The sequence below is a fragment of the Stenella coeruleoalba genome (assembly GCF_951394435.1).
Source record: "Stenella coeruleoalba genome assembly, chromosome: 3".
Lineage (NCBI taxonomy): Eukaryota > Metazoa > Chordata > Mammalia > Artiodactyla > Delphinidae > Stenella > Stenella coeruleoalba.
This window is the reverse complement of record NC_137148.1, coordinates 163,504,307-163,520,298: the sequence shown is the minus strand read 5'-3', so window position 1 is coordinate 163,520,298 and position 15,992 is coordinate 163,504,307. Positions and strand designations below refer to the sequence as shown.

The window sequence follows — 15,992 nt, the reverse complement described above, 5'->3', positions numbered from 1 at the left end:
TTGGTAGTCGGGACCACCACTGTCCTCACTGGAATTGGGGTAAGGTGGCGGGGCTAAGATGAGAACCCAAGAAATATTTCCGAAGGCTTTAAAGCGAGAACAGTAAGTGCAGGCAGCCCACAAGCAAGAGGCAGGACCAGGCCACGCCCGTGGGGCAGCGTGGGGGTCAGGGCACGGCACCCCGCCCCCGGCTGCAGGGAGGGCTGCTCCCACTGTGCAGTTGGAGGGGCTGAGCTTCCAGCCCAGTCAGCCTGTGCCCTCCGTCACCACCCTCTGCTCTGGTCCCTGCCCAGTCCAGCAGCGACTTGGGGACAAGGGCACTCAGGAACCCCGCAGGGTCACACAGGCAGCAAAGCCTCACAGGTGTCCCGGTCACAGGAGACCTCACTCGGCCTGGAACCGCTGCGGTGTCCTCAGCACCTTGGCTGGAGCTGAAGTGAGGGCTGCACCTCTGGGGCTTCGAGGCCCGGAAGAAGTGGGAGCCATGGCAGCTTGTTTGTCACCGTGAGCAGTTGTCTGAAAACGGCCAGATTCACTTCAAGCCCTGGCACCCGCAGAGAGCACATGGGTCTTGGGTCTCAACTTTATCTCAGGAGAGGGTTCGTTGCAAACAAAAGTTTGGAAAGCACCGGCCACATTCCAGTGACTCCTGCTCTGTGGGCGGGCCCTGAGACCCCGCCCACCAGCAGCAGAATTCTGTGCTGGGAGCCCCTCCCCACTCGGGCAGGTCCTCCAGCTGGGAATGTCTGACAGCTGAGGGAGGGCTCGGAATTTGGGATACAGATGTCGTGTAGGCTGTGCGGTTCGCCCAAGGAGGAAGTAGCGGGGGAGGGAGAGCACCATTAGGGCAAAGGGTGTTGCAGATGAGGCAACAGACGTTTTCAGGACAGCTGCAACTCCAGGGTGAGGAGGCCCGAGGGGGAAAGGGCGGGAGAGCTGAGCCCATGGACAGGGAGATGGGCAGAAACCCAGGCGGCTGCAGCTGTGTGAGCCAAAGGGACCAGAGTGACTGGGCAGGGAGTGGCCAATGGCTCCGAGCTACAGCTGGTGGAGAGGGCATCCCACTCCTGTACGAGGTGTCGGGACACACCCCGTGGAGAGGGTGGACCCTGGCCCGGACCAGCTCCCCAGCAGCCACCCTCCCTCACCCACACGGGAAGTTTGCTCTTTGTCCCTCTAAAATGCCAGTTGAATTCAACATGGAAAACTGCTCACTGCTATTCTTCTGCAAACTTAGTCCAGGTTTTGGGCTTCCCTGGTGGCGCAGTGGGTGAGAGTCCGCCTGCCGATGCAGGGGACACGGGTTCGTGCCCCGGTCCGGGAGGATCCCGCATGGCGCGGAGCGGCTGGGCCCGTGAGCCATGGCCGCTGAGCCTGCGCGTCCGGAGCCTGTGCTCCGCAACGGGAGAGGCCACCACAGTGAGAGGCCCGCGTACCGCAAAAAAAAAAAAAAAGAAAAGAAAAGAAACAGATTTTTAGAGGAGAAAAGTCCTCCATCCACAGCGCTGCCACGTAACTCAACTGTTTATTTCTGTTCATTAAAATACATAACCTTTCACCGTAGGGCCTGGTGCCTTACTTTGGGATATGTCTGCACGCTCTTAGGAAGGCACTGCCCAGGGTCTCACCCAGACAATTCTGCCCCCAGGGGACATTTTCATTATCACAACTCTCGGGGGGAGGGGAGGACACTACTGGCATCTGGTGGGTGGAGGCCAGGGGTGCTGCTCAGCACCCTCAGTGCCCAGGACGCCCCCCAGAGAGTGACCCACAGGGAGAGGCCCTGCCCTGGAGGTCTCGGTGCAGGTTTGGAGTCAGAGCTGGGCTCAGACCTCTAGGCCCTGGGCCGGCCCCTTGCTTACAGGATGCATGTGACTGCAGCTCCCTCCTAACTGGCTTTGGGGACTAAAAACAGGCCCTCAGCTCAGTGCTCAGCTCCTTCCCCTGCACTGTCAAGTGGTCCTTATCCTTTGATAAGTTTTGGATTCGACTGTGTTCTTTGCTTAAATTGCATTCCCAGAAATGTGGTTACTGATGCGTCTCCCGCATCAGTATTCAGTCTGTTGCCTGCCGCCGCAGTGAGCAGACACTCGTCTCTCTGAGTGTGTCACACACATGCCTGTTTTCCTTCCAGCTCCCCCCTCTCCTATAAGCCACGCCAGGTCCAGGGTGTCACCAACACACTGCAGACGTTTCCCTGGGCCCACAGTTCATTAGCGCCACCTTCTCAGTCCCGGCCTCTCACCCAGCCCCAGGGCCACACGTTGTCACTCAGTGATGTTCCCCCCGGCTGTCTGTCCACATCGCGTCTCATCGCTAGGTCAGTTTTTTCCAGTGACTTCCATCTCTGCCTGTCCACAGGTCTCAAACTGGTTCAGCAACAAAAGAATCCGGTATAAAAAGAACATGAGGAAGTTTCAAGAAGAGGCTACCACTTACACAGGTAAGATGGCAGAGGACACCACCAATGTCAGGGGCCCGGGCAGCCAGGCCAGCTGCCCTTTGAGGCCCAGCTCCAGTCAGTAAGGCTGCCCAGCCCAGGGTCAGTCGCTCCCATGTGGCCGGGCCCACTGAGCTGCATCTGGGGAAGCAGACTGGTCCCTGCGTACGCCTCTTTTCTCTATTTACACTGTGAGGTTTCTGTTCCCATTAGTGATTATCCCAGTGAAGTCAACACATCCCGGCAGGCTGGGCAGATGCTGTGGGGACAGAAAGTTCCTACCAAAAGTCTGGTTTCCCCACCCACGCAGGGCTGCTGGAGGGGCAGGGAGCCGTAGGAGTCACCTCCGCAGCCTCTTCCTGGCCGGGGGTCTGGTAGGTCCCACTGGTCCTGACCCCTCCTGCCCTTCCAGGTTCCTTTGGTCCCTTTCCGATGACCAGCACCAGTGACACACTTATCACCCTGCAGACGCTGGCCTCCCTCCGGCCCGCCCCTGGGGAAGGCAGCCGTCTGGGCCAGGTGAGTCTCCAACACAATCCCAAGGACACCTGTGGGCTCCCGGACTCTGTGATAGGGCTGACGTGGAGCCCAGGTGGGTGGCGGGTCCTCGGAACCGGCTATCTCGACCGTGTCTCAGTCCATCATGGGGACGAATGCAGGCTGGCAGAGCCGCCTCAGGGAGCCCAGCTCTGTGGCGCCCCACTCGGCGAAGACCTTCACGCCTCACAGGACTCGATGACTGCTGAGGGCTTTGCCTATTGGGAAGGAGCCCTCCCTCCCCGATGGTGTCTGTACCCATCAGGAGAAGGCAAGGGTGGGCAGACGAGGCCCTGATGGTCTGAAGGTACAGCCCCACTGGGCTCAGACCCTTCAACACGTTCATGCCATGGCCTCGCCATCCTGGCTGCCCCCTTGGCCGGTGCGAGCTGGGCCAGAGTGAAGATCTGGGAAGAAAATGAGCCATGGATCTCAGCTGTCTCGGGATGTGCCCTCAGGAACTTTCTCAGGGTTTGGGGCAAGGTGCCAGGCCAGCCAGGATCAGAGGGCATCATCCCTCTCGCAGTCCCTGGGGCCTCTCGGCCTCCCACTGACAGCCACAGGGGCCTGACCCCCCGCGCAGGGTTGTCCTGAAGAGGCTGCGCAGGTGCAGGTGTGACAAGGCCATGCGGGAGTGGGCAGGGCCTTACACAGCCCACCTGTTTCCTTCGGGGTTGACCCCCCACCCGTTTACCCCCAGCCCCTCTTAAAGGTTCAGGGAATGGATGCCTCCCGGTGCCGGGCAGCGCGCATCCCGTCACTGTGGCAACCCCACAGCCCATAATGAGCACCTGAGCAGAGTAAATGCTCTGACACCACCAAGTGGCCAGACCTGTCCGGCTCTGCCCTTGCCCAGGGCTCAGCACCTCGAGCACAGGAGGGGTGAGCGTGTGAGAGTGAATCGGGGTGAGGGTTCCGTGGACTGCGACATGGGGTCCTGTCAACCCCACATAGTAAGCAGGAAGGTTAGGGTTGTGGTGTGGACACCCACCTGTGCCGTGGGCCCCTGCCCTGGACAGGCACAGATGCTCTTCCAGAGAGCAGGTCTCAGGGGCTGAGGTCACCCCAGCTGCGAGCCATCTCCTTGGCCCTGAGCTGCCCTTTGGCTCCCAGTCCCACACTGGGCCCCAGCCTGTCACCTCCCAGGCCTGCGAGTGGACCCCTCCCCTCCCCACTGATGTTCTCCTTCTGGGATCATAGGCCTATGGGTGTCCATCCAAGGGCAGAGTGTGTCCCCCTGAGGCCAGTATCCTTGTCCCAGTTGCTTTCAGACTGAGGGTGGGCGGAGCAACGCTGGCCTCTCAGTGTCCCTGTGTCGCATGATGAGGCAGCCCTTGAAGGCATTCTCTCGATTTGTTTGCCCAGCACTGTCCTCTGTGGCAGATCCTTGGGGCACATGGGAGGTAATAGCTGAGGCGGGGGAGGGGGGAACGGGATGGGTGGGTGAGGAGCAGGGTCTTGGGCCTTGTGGGGTCGGAAGGGGTAGAGGGTGCAGGCAGGAGGGTTCAGCCTGTTAAGGAAAGTTCAAGAATGAGGAAGGTGAATGGGACTTCCCTGGTGACACAGTGGTTAAGAATCCATCTGCCGAGGCAGGGGACACGGGTTCGAGCCCGGGTCCGGGAAGATCCCACATGCCACGGAGCAGCTAAGCCCGTGTGCCACAACTACTGAGCCTGCGCTCTAGAGCCCGCGCGCCACAACTACTGAGCCCGTGCACCACAACTACTGAGCCTGCGAGACATGGCTACTGAAGCCTGCGCACCTAGAGCCCATGCTCCACAGCAAGAGAAGCCACCGCAGTGAGAAGCCCGCGTGGCGCAACAGAGTAGCCCCCGCTCGCGACAACTAGAGAAAGCCCATGCACAGCAGCGAAGACCCAACGCAGCCAAATAAATAAAATAAATATACAATTAAAATAAAAGAGAATGAGGAAGGTGAAGGGGAGCTTGTGAGTTGCAGGCCTTGCTCTCGTGGGCTGCAAACCACTACCAATAGTAGTGGTTTCCATTGTGGGGGGCTCCTGTGGACAAACATCCCAGGGTCACATGTGCCCGATATATCCCCGCCCTGTGGACAGAGCCCACACGCCCGCAGCCATGGGCGCTGCCCTCCTGACTCCCAGCCAGGCCCGCGTCCTGCTGGGTTCCTGAGCCTCTTCCTGCTTACCACGTCTCACCACGATGTTTGGGGGACCACCGTCAGCTCCGGGCCTGCCTGGGTCTCCCTCACCCTCAGAGTGTGTGCCGCGGTGCCCTGCCAGTCCTTTGCCAGAGCCCGGCCAGTGGAGGCCAGTTCCTGCCAAGGAGGCACACTCATGTGCAAGGCCAGCTGTGACCCAGGACTGACCCCTCTGTCCCTGCCCCATCTCCTGGCTCCTCTCACGGTTCTCGGCATGTTCTAGGCCGCCTCAGGGATGTGGGGGCCCGATGGGTCATCTGTCCCACGGCCCCCCTCTGACTCTCTGTCTCTGTCTTTTCAGGCCAGGGGCGGCTGGCAGGTGAGGCGAATGTCGACCGCTTCACCTATTGGAGACCCCGGCAGGGTCACTTCAAACGCATCTAATTAAGTGTTGGGATGAGCAGAAAAGAGGACGGTGCGACCTGCCTTGGTTCCCTGGAATTCATGTTTCCTCAGAAAACCCAGAACTGACAGCAGACAGCGCTCCCTGAGCTGACGGCAGGCGACACCGGTACCATCTTTTGCTTGTCGGCTGGGGTTTGAAATGGGCTGAGACACTGCTCGTTCTGCCAACTCCGTTTGGTGTTTTTTACAGTAATTTTATGGTTAAGGCTGAATTGTTTCTTCCAGGACTTGGCACAAATTCTCCCATTACAGTTTTGGACCGATTTTAATTTCGATGTCGTTCACTCCCAGATTTGTTCCTGCCGATGGCTGACCGCGCAGGTGCAGGGCTGCAGCTGCGCAGTTGGGCGGGTTGTTACTCTGTTTGCTCGTTTGTCCATCCGTGTGCCAACTCGCCCAGACACTGCCTTCCACACTCTCTTCTGCTGTGTCGTTTCATGCGGTTTTGATTTAAGTCTGTTGTGAGCTCAGAATTTTACTGGGAATTGGTTTGGCACCTTTTTCCGTTAATACAAGTTCTACCATTTTCAGCTGAAATGTCGTTAAAGACAGTAAACTTCCCAAGCACTTTCCTGCATCCGTGCTCTTGAAATCCTGCTGGCCCAAGGCTTGGCGCTGCAAGTCCCCCGGCTCCTGGATGCCCCTTTCTGTCTCCTCACCCAGTTCCTCCTCTGCTTCAGCCTTCGGGTGGGACCTTCCCTCTGTCTCCTCCTCTCTTCCCCTCACCGGGAATGAAGATGCTAGAGCTGGGCTGTTGGGAGAATTAAATGAACCTGGGCTCAGGACAGCTCGGGGCCCTGAGCAGGTGCACTGTATCTGCCCGTCAGTCAGTGTCACCGCGGCCCTAACCCCGCACTGTCAGCTGCCACCATGACCAGCATCTGAGCTTCTGTCCAGAGTGTTTCATCTCTGGACACAGAGTGTTCTGACTCCCGTGCATCTCCACACCAGCTCCGCCCAGATCCTGGCCAGCTGGATGCGTCACCGTTCTCCCGGTTCTTGGGCCCCCATGCCCGAGAGATTCCTCTGTCCTGTCTCCAACCCCCGCGGGTGTCACCGCCGTGGCGCCGACACTCTAGTGAGGGTTGCAGACAGGAAACGAGGTGCGGGAGTGAGGGTCGGCTGTGTCACAGCCATGCAGCACAGCGGGGTCCCGGCCTGCACCCCGAAAGACTGAGCACGGTGGTCTCCTGGGATCAAAGGACCTCTGCCCCCCACCCCTGTGGCTTCCATCCCCCCCGCACATCTGCCCATCCCAACCCATCACACCCACGGGCCTCTGGGCAGCAGCCGGCTGCTCTCACCTGGCCTGTCACCACACTGCCCTCCACGTCTCCATTTCTGTTGCTTTCAAGAACCAAGAAATGGATATCTAAGGCGGGTGATACAACCTCAGCCAACCGTGTCCGGGCCCTGGCCCCTTCTCCACCGGCACCCACTGCACGCTAGTCCTCAGGGTGACCTGCCAAGACGGCCCGCGGCGGTCTGGGTGTGTCCCTGCAGACGAGCCCCCACTTGGCACACCAGGCTTCTCTCTACCCGACGCATCTTGCACTGGCCACTGCCTCTGTGTCTGGGAGGATCTTCCTCCAGGGAATGAACTGCCACGGCCGGAGCCCCTCAGCCCCAGTGCTAGATATTTTAGGTAGCTCCCATGTTTGCAGCCCTGTGCCCGCGACGCCCCTCAGCTCGAGTCTCTTTGGTGCTGTTCTGCGAGCCCGCCCGCAGCCTGGCTCTCTGCACGGTTGGTGCTTCTTTTCTTCCCCTCACTGCCTTGCAAACCTTCAGGGCGGGCGGGGGACAGCCATCAGGACCTCCCCCTGCATCTGCGACCTTTCCACTGAGCCCTCCCAGCTGCTCTTCACCCTATCCCTGCCAGCAGGAGCTGTTAGGATGCTGGGCAACCCCAAACCCACAGCCTGGGGGGGTCTCGGTCAGTCGAGGCTGTTGTAGAGCCCACCCTAAAGGCGACCCTGTCCCCATGAGCAGTCACTCCCCATTTCCCGTCCTCAGCCCCTGGCAACCACTCATCCGCTTTCTGTCTCTGTGGATTTGCCTGTTCCGGACATTTCATATACATAGAACCATACATGCGGCCTTCCGTGTCTGGCTTCTTTCCCTCGGCATGTTTTCAGGGTTCACCATTTTATATATAGCATGTGTCAGGGCTTCATTCCTTCTGACGGCCAGCATCCCATTGGGGACCGTGCCTTAAGACAAGGCCTTAGGGAGGTGATTGAGAGAGCGTGCCCGAGGTACCCACAACAGTGGGAGGGCGAGAGGTGCCGGCCCTTGGAAGGGGCCAGGCCTGGTGTGAGCAGGGGGCACCCCAGGGGGACTAACATCTTCACGATCCGCCGCTGCTGCATCGAGAACAGACTGCAGGAAAGGGGGGTCCAAGGGTCCTGCAACCTCCCAGCTGGTGGCCACGTGCAGGCAGGGGTGGTTAGGGTCGGGGGACGTGGGTGAAGGTAGACCTGCAGGACCTGCTGCTGAGTAGGAATGGGGTGGTCTGAGCCGCAGGAAGACTGGACGGGGACATCACAGAGGGAAGGTAGCTCAGCTCTGGACTGACAGGCTTGGGGTGTGCACGCAACTAGACATCGGAGTCTTGTTCAGGATGGAAGTTTGGAAGTTGAGAGAGGCCAGAATATGGGACAAAAACCAAGACAGGATGTCACGGAAGCCAGAAGGACAGATTTCAGGAGCAGAAAGTGAAGGTCCACCAACATGGAAAAATGACTGCCAGACTGAGCAGCCTGGGTTCAGTGGAGCAGTGGGGCCACCGATTAGTTCAAGAGACAATCAGCGACTCAGACGATCAGAGAGCACAGTCAGCTCTCCAGGAGACTCGCGGCAAAGGGGTCGCCAGAGGCCGTGCGGAGAAACTGAGGCAGTGCCGCGGAGAGCTGCCGGGTAGGTCCTGTGGGAGCAAGAGGGTGGGATGTGCCACGGCAGGTCGTGTGGACACTGGAGAGGAGGTGGAGAGCGCGGTCCCAAAGGAAATAGACAAAGCAGCAATTTGCGGGTCCCAGGTGGCCCTGGAGCCTCCCACTCACTTGCGCTCTCTCGTGGCTGTGGCGTGAGTGCGGCTCGTGGTTGGCTCGGCCGCCAGCTTCCAGCTGAGTCCCTTGGAGGTTTGGTTTGCTTGTTTGTTTCGGTTTTCTGGCGTCACTGCGCGGCATGTGGGATCTCAGTTCCCTAACCAGGGATCGAACCTGGGCCCCCTGCAGTGGAAAGCGCCTAGTCTTAACCACTGGACCGCCAGGGAAGTCCTTCTTGGAGGGCTGTAATTTGAGGAAACTCCCTAGGTCAAATTCTGCGCGTAAAGTCACACTTTACCAGCATTTCATACTGCATTATTCAAAAAAATGCCTAAAATGTGGCCCCACGACACTAATCAAGCTATTAAGGACCACAAGAGCGCAGAGGAGTCACCTGGCACCCCCTGACACCACCCTGCTGGCAGAGTGGGTGCTGATGGTACCTCCATGCAACGGGTGGGGACACTGAGGCACAGAGGCTTCGTGACCTGTGCCCCAGGCTCCCATTTAGGAGAGAGACAGGCAGAGCCAAGGCTGTGAGCCCGAAGGCAGTTCTGGGGAGAGTATGGCTGCTCGAGATGGCAATCTTCTAGAATCCATTAATATTAAAAATGCACACACCCTCTCCCTCATCAGTTTTCCTTCTAAGAATTCTTCTACAGGTACATGCAAATGAATGCAAAGTGATGCATTTCCTGCCACATTTTTTTGTAACTGCAAAAAAAATGAAAATAAATGTCTGTCCTTTGGGCACTGTTTAAATCACGCTGTTCAGCCCTGCAGTGGAATAGCATACAACCGTTCAAAAGACTGAAGTAGCTCGTCTCCACAATGCATTAATGTAAAAAGCAGGAAGGATAACCATTTGTGTCCATTTTTGAAATGGGGGTGGGTGGGGGTATCCAAGTATCTCTGGAAGGAGACGCAGGTCACAGCCGTGGCCACTGGGGAAGGAACCAAGGATCCGGTAGTTGACAGGGAAGCGATCTCTCATTTCTCTGTATACCCTTGGGCAGTCTGCAGTTTAGAAATCCCTGAGGCTTGTGCTGGGAGAGCAGCAGGAGCCCTTGGAACACTGACCACTGCCCTCAGCCAGTCCTGCTCATTACTCATTATTCCACCCTCCCCCTCACCCTCCCCCTCGCCCTCCCTCCTCTCCCCCTCCCCCACGAATCTGTGGCTTGGAAGTTCATGATCAGGGCCCCACGGGAGGGGGATCTGGAAACCACCACACAGGGAGAAGAAAGTGGAGGTGGAGTGAGAGGTCCAGCTGCTGTGTCCCATCACCATCCACCAGAGGCCGCTGTGGCCCTGCAGCGAGTACAGAGCTAGAGGCTGGAGACCTACCTCTCTTGGGCTGGAGACCCAGGGATATAAGACCCCCTCAACTTATAGCTGTCGGGTCCAAGGGCCGGGCTCAGGGCAGGAAATGAGACCTCCACCATTACTTTTTTTTTTTTTTTAAAGAAGATGTTGTTGGTAGGAGTTTATTAATTAATTTATTTATTTTTGCTGTGTTGGGTCTTCGTTTCTGTGCGAGGGCTTTCTCTAGTTGTGGCAAGCGGGGGCCGCTCTTCATCGTGGTGCGCGGGCCTCTCACTATCGCAGCCTCTCTTGTTGCGGAGCACGGGCTCCAGACGTGCAGGCTCAGTAGTTGTGGCTCACGGGCCTAGTTGCTCCACGGCATGTGGGATCCTCCCAGACCAGGGCTCGAACCCGTGTCCCCTGCATTAGCAGGCAGATTCTCAACCACTGCGCCACCAGGGAAGCCCCACCATTACTATTATACTCAGTGTGTTCCTTGAAATGTGTCTGACAACCCTCACCCCTGAGCCGGGCACCCTTCCTCTCATGACATTTGCATATGTGTTTGTTACTTGCATATAATATGCACGACTTGCTTTATTTGAATTAAAGATGTGTGGGATTTGCATATCCTTTGCGTACCATTTGTGTAGCTTTTCAGAGATTTGTCTCGCTTTTGTGAGCCAGTTTGCTGGGAGGCAGAGACTGAGGATCCGTGTCCTGGGCTGCCTCTGAGAGATGAGTAGGCACCTTCCCCAGGTTCCATGAAATCACATCTCCATCACCTGGTCAGGAGCCCCAGAAAGGCACACTCTATCTGCTTAGAGCTCCACGGAGCCACTGAGGCAAAAGCCACTGTAACCTGGGTAGGGTTCCAAGCAGCTGGACACAAGACCAATTCACAGTCTCGAGTCAAGGGAGCTACTCTGAGGGGTTTAGGCCAGAGATGGGTTTAAATGCAGGCTCTGGTTCATCAGGTCTGGGCCATGCCTGGGAGTCTGCATTTTCACCATCTCCCAGATAAGGCTGGAACTCTGGCCAGACGTCTGGGAGGGGGAGAGCCGCTAATATTCTCCCTGATTCACACTTTTTTTTTTTTTTAGTGTTTTAATGGTTTTTTTTTAACATCTTTATTGCAGTATAATTGCTTTACAATGGTGTGTTAGTTCCTGCTTTATAACAAAGTGAATCAGTTATACATATACATATATCCCCATATCTCCTCCCTCTTGTGTCTCCCTCCCACCCTCCCTATTCCACCCCTCTAGGTGGTCACAAAGCACCGAGCTGATCTCCCTGTGCTATGCGGTTGCTTCCCACTAGCTATCTATTTTACATTTGGTAGTGTATAACTACTGAAGCCTGCGCGCCTAGAGCCCGCGCTCCGCAACAAGAGAAGCCACCGCAGTGAGAAGCCCCTGCTCACCACAGCTAGAGAAAGCCGGTGCGCAGCAACGAAGACCCAACACAACCAAAAATAAATAAATAGTCATTAAAAAAAAAAATTTCCTCCTGAAGATACCTACCTATCTGAAGACCTGTTCTGCCAGTTTTCCCAGAGCACTGAGAGCCTCATTCCTGATCTCCGCCCTGAACTCCTTTCAAGGTGTGTTGAAGGTGAGCAACTGTAGTGGCTAATGAGCCAGTCCTTGTAGAACCAGGTGATGAGGGACCTTCTTCAGGCATGAGGAGTAGCACTTCCAGTCTCAAAACTTACATCCAAATGCATAGGAGCCTGAGGTCAGAGAGCCAGAGGACCTGAATTTTAGAGTAAATCACAGACACAGGAGCAGCACTGAAGGGTCTCCCGCTGGCCCATGATGGCGCTGACTCACGCAAGAATCACCAGCGGGCCCCAGGATGCTGAGCAGGTTCCTGGGCCCGCACTGTCGTGAGCTGGCCAGAAATTGGATTCCCATGGCGGGCATGTGGGGCATCGTGGGCACCATGGGACTGGTGTGGGCCACCGAGTGGTGGCTGATTCTGGACCAGGTGCCCTACATCAATGGCAAGTTTCAGAAGGATGATTAGGACTTCCCCAGCAGTCCAGTGGTTAAGACTCGGCACTTCCACTGCAGGGGGCACGGGTTTGATCCCCGGTTGGGGAGCTAAGATCCCACACGCAGCGTGGCCCCAAAAAAAGAAGGACAATTAATTAAACCGACACCGCCCTGCCCCCCCCCCCCCCCCAACGAACTCAGATCCCTCTGGTGTCTGGTGGTGCTGCCTCCTTCCATCTGCATCTGGAAAGGCCCAGGCCCTTGAGGAAATACACAGCACGAGTTAGACTTCCTATGTTGGTGGAGATAGTTTTGGTGTGTGAAGGCACACAGCGTGAAACTTTGCTCTGAAAAAAAAAAAGAAGAAGAAGAATCGCCAATGGACACCAGCATCAGCAAGAGAAAGTTTGAAGAACAAATTAGTGCTATTCTCGCTAGCCTCCCTCAACTGAAGAACTGGGGAGATATGTACAGGCAGAACTTGAACTTGTGTTCTGGCCGACTGGGCTGGCCCCTGGTGGGGTCCAGTCTCTCCTGACAGGTATCCCTGGTGTGAGGAGACCCTGCATGTGCTGCCTTCCCTGAGCCTCAGTTTTCCCCGCTGTGAAGTGGAAACAGAATTAGCTCCTGCCCCAGTAGGCTTGGTGGGAATCACGGGAGCACTGAGGACCCAAAGCACTGAGCATGGTGTCCATGCTCTTGGAGAGTCTGGGGTTACCTTGTCCCCGTTCGGCCGACGGGGACACTGACACAGGAAGACAGGAGGGCGGTGGTTTGACCAAGGGCAGCCTAGCTCAGGCTGCCACAATTTCTGTGAAGGCCTGTGAGGGCCGGAGGGTAGATTTGAGGATGGACGGACCCCACCGTCTCCCTGCCTGTTCTTCACTGGGCCGCCAGGGGGCAATCTTACAACGGGAAGTGGATCCAGGCACTGGTTTCCCTTCCCTCTCAGACTCCAATTCCCTTTTTGTCCCCCTCGAGGCCCTACAAGGTGTGTCTTTGACGTCATTTCCCTCTTCACTGGCCCCCTGGCTACCCCTCCCATAAACGTGTTCCCACCCCAGGGCTTTTGCACTGGCCGTTCCCTCTGCCGGAGCACCCTCTCTTCCCTTCTCTGCCCGGCGAACTGTTCTACCCCTCCCCCAAACCCCACCCCTCTCCTCTACTCCCAGCCTGACTCCCACAGACCCTCTCCCCAGGACCTGACCCCTCAGGGTCCCTGACTCACTACCGCCCCCTCCCCTGCTTTCTTCTCCCCCTAGCCGCCCCGTCCTCGCCAGCCAGCCAGCGTCCAGGGGCTGGGGGCACCTCAGGAGCCAGGGGGTTTTGGTTTCTCCTCCTGGAACCGCGTTCTCCCCTGGAATAGGGATGGGGCAACTCCAAAAAAAAAAAAAAAAGGGAATTCCCTGGCCCGGGTTGGGGAACTAAGATACCGAAAGCATGGTGGCGCGGCCAGAAAAAAAAAGAGGTGATGGGGCAACCCCGCAGCTGTGGGCGTGGCTCCGGTTAATCTCGCTCTGGGCCCGTCACCCACACACCCCACCCAATCGCCGCCCAGCCACCGGGGACAGGACGGGGACTGGGCTGTATGTCCCCAGGGAGGATCTACCCATCTCTGGTCCTCAAGTTTTTTGTTTTTTTTTTTTCTCTTTGGCCTCGCGGCTTGCGGGATCTTAGTTCCCCGACCAGATACTGAACCCATGCTCTTGGCAGTGAAAGCGCGGAGTCCTAACCACTGGACCGCCAGGGAACTCCCTCTGGTCCTGGCCGATGGGGATTTTCCGGACCAAAGCGAGTCCTGGGGAGGGTTGAGAGGTGAGGAGAGCTGTGGTCTGTGTGGAGGGGAGATCTGCCATCCCACTCACCCCACGTTGGTCATTGGTCAAAGGCCCCCCGAAGCTCCTAGTTTAATTTCGCAGTGTCTCCTGGGGCAGGGTAGAATTGGGAGACCGGGCAGCACTTGTTCTCAGTCCAGCTGGACCCCACCCCTCATCTGAACCACCCCCTCCCTGGAACCTCGGTGTGTCACCCGCATTCAGACCCTGACTCTGGCTCCTCCCCTCATTTGGTCCCTCCCCATCCCTGGTTCCAGCCTGGGTCTGATACAAGAGGCTGGATTTTGTGCTTAGGCGTCTCCGTGGTGACCCAGCAAGAGTTCACCCAGAGCTCCTGCTCTTACTGACAGGGACCGTCAGAGCCATGGAGGATTTGTGTGTAGGGGAAAGGCCAGAGCCTATGGGAAGCCGGGGGCTCTCAGGCCCAAGAGTGTGGCTCAGGCTGCGGCTCCCCCTTTGGCCTCCAGGGGCCGCCCCAGCCCAAAAGACAAGGCCACCAGGTCCCTATCCTGGTTCCAGCAGGGGAATGGCTCCTACTTCCAGAATCTGCCCCTGCTACCCCAGGATGCCAAGTACACCCTCTGAGCCTCAGTTTCGCCATCTGTAAAGTGGCGCAATTATAGGAACAGCCTCACTGGGAGGGGTCAGTGAAGAGATGCAAGTAAAGCGCTTCAGCATCCAGCAGGTGCTCAATGGATGTGTGGTCCACTTGCCCAGGCCGTGGCTCAGGAAGGCGGACGGAGAAATTAGTGCTAAAGCATGGCCATGGGGCAAGTAGCACATTCTGGGGTGAGACACTCGGGTCTGCTCAGGACACACTGAATGCAAAGAGCATGGGGGAAGTCTTGAGGCCCAGGAGGGGGCTGCACCCACGGAGGGGGTGAGGGGTGCGGTGCTCAGGCTGCAGTGACCTCCCCTCCACGTGGTCAAAGGAGCCAGAGCTTCCTGTAGGAAACTGGTCCAGTTACAGGCTCCTGGCTGCCAGGTACGACAGCTGTAAAGGAGTGAGCTTCCTATTGTCAGGGGCATGCAAGCAAGCAAATGGTCTCCAACAGCATCTGGGCCAGGGGACAAGACAAGAGGCCTAATTCTCCAAGGACACATTAGGAGGCGGGTCACAGCCTGACCACAGGAGACCGAGGGTGGCACCGCCCGGCGGCTGGATTCCCCGGTCAGAGACAGCAGGTTCCAAAAAGCTAGGGAACGAACATTCCTCAGCTCCAGGCACTGGGCAGGCCACTCCTGTCTGGTGAGACGTAAGCTGGATCTGGCCGCGTGGACTGCGTGTTTTTCCAGTGGCTTCTTCAGCCACAGCCTAGATTCCGTCGGGTCAGCCATTTCCAAGTGTTTGTGTTCACCTGGGCCAGACGTCGGGCCTGTGGCCTTGGCCTCCCAGGAGGCCTGGAAAAGCACTGCCAGCCTCCTACTCAGACATCCCTCTGCCTAGAGGCTGCTCATCAAAGCCACTCAGCAGCCAATGACAAAGGATGTGGGAGAGGGACAGTTATGCTGAGGCCCAGGGGGAGCTCGTGTGTCCCGTGAGCAGGGGCCTCCCCCACAGGCCAGGACCCAAGTTGCAAAAACATGACCCTTGGCAAAGCTGACTTTTTGGAGCCCCACTGCCCTGCCTTTCGAACTTTAGGGTCAGCTTGGGACCAGGTCAGCAGACACAACTGCAAGTCAGAAGCCAGGGTTGTGTGTGAACAGCCCTGCCTCCGTGTGGGACCCTGTGAAAGGTACCTCCCTCTCTCAGCCTTGCTTTCCTCGGCTGAAAACTAGAGATAATACCTACCTTAAAAGGTTGTTGACAAGATCCAACCCAATGCCTAGCAGGTGCTTCACAAACCTGAGGACTCTTCTATGCCTCCAGATTGGGTCTGGCTCTGCCTCTCCCATCTGACTGAAAGCCCCCTGAGGGGAGAGGCTGGGTCTTCAAGAGGAGGTAGTGAATTGCAGTTCATCTAACTGTGTCCCTCCCCTGCTCAAAATCCTCACAGACAAAAGGTAAACTCTAAAACCAGCTTTCAAGACGTTTGGACATCTGATCTTGGTTTGGCAAACTCCTATTCTCTCTTCAGAGCCCATAGCAAATGCCCTCTCCTCCAGAAAGCCTTCCTTCGGCCCTTCTCTGGTTTTTTCCAGCCCCTGGCCCTCCTGCTGGCCTAAATCTGACCCCCACAGGCTGAGGTACCTGTGCCTGGCTCTGCCTCCCTCTTCAGAATGGGGCTGTGGAAAGGCCAGTCTAGGG

The 15,992-nt window shown here is 57.3% G+C and overlaps 2 protein-coding genes across 4 annotated transcripts in view; both read left to right on the top strand.

Moving 5' to 3' along the window:
- Positions 1–5,968, top strand: part of PBX4 (PBX homeobox 4) — a 38,596-nt gene extending 32,628 nt beyond the window's left edge. The window contains exons 6-8 of one of the 3 annotated variants that reach the window (XM_079918886.1): positions 2,362–2,443; positions 2,909–2,959; positions 5,457–5,968. The gene's annotated coding sequence lies outside the window, so the exon portion shown is untranslated. Of the gene's footprint in view, positions 1–2,361; positions 2,444–2,852; positions 2,960–5,456 lie in introns of all 3 variants that reach the window. The other 2 variants (XM_079918885.1, XM_079918887.1) reach the window with 2 other exon arrangements.
- A 5,801-nt stretch (positions 5,969–11,769) lies between these two features.
- Positions 11,770–11,940, top strand: LOC307184417 (cytochrome b-c1 complex subunit 10-like; the record flags this gene model as incomplete). Its single annotated transcript, XM_079917930.1, has 1 exon — positions 11,770–11,940. The coding sequence occupies one exon, from the start codon at positions 11,770–11,772 to the stop codon at positions 11,938–11,940; it is 171 nt and encodes a 56-aa protein (XP_079774056.1).
- Between the last annotated feature and the right edge of the window lie 4,052 nt (positions 11,941–15,992).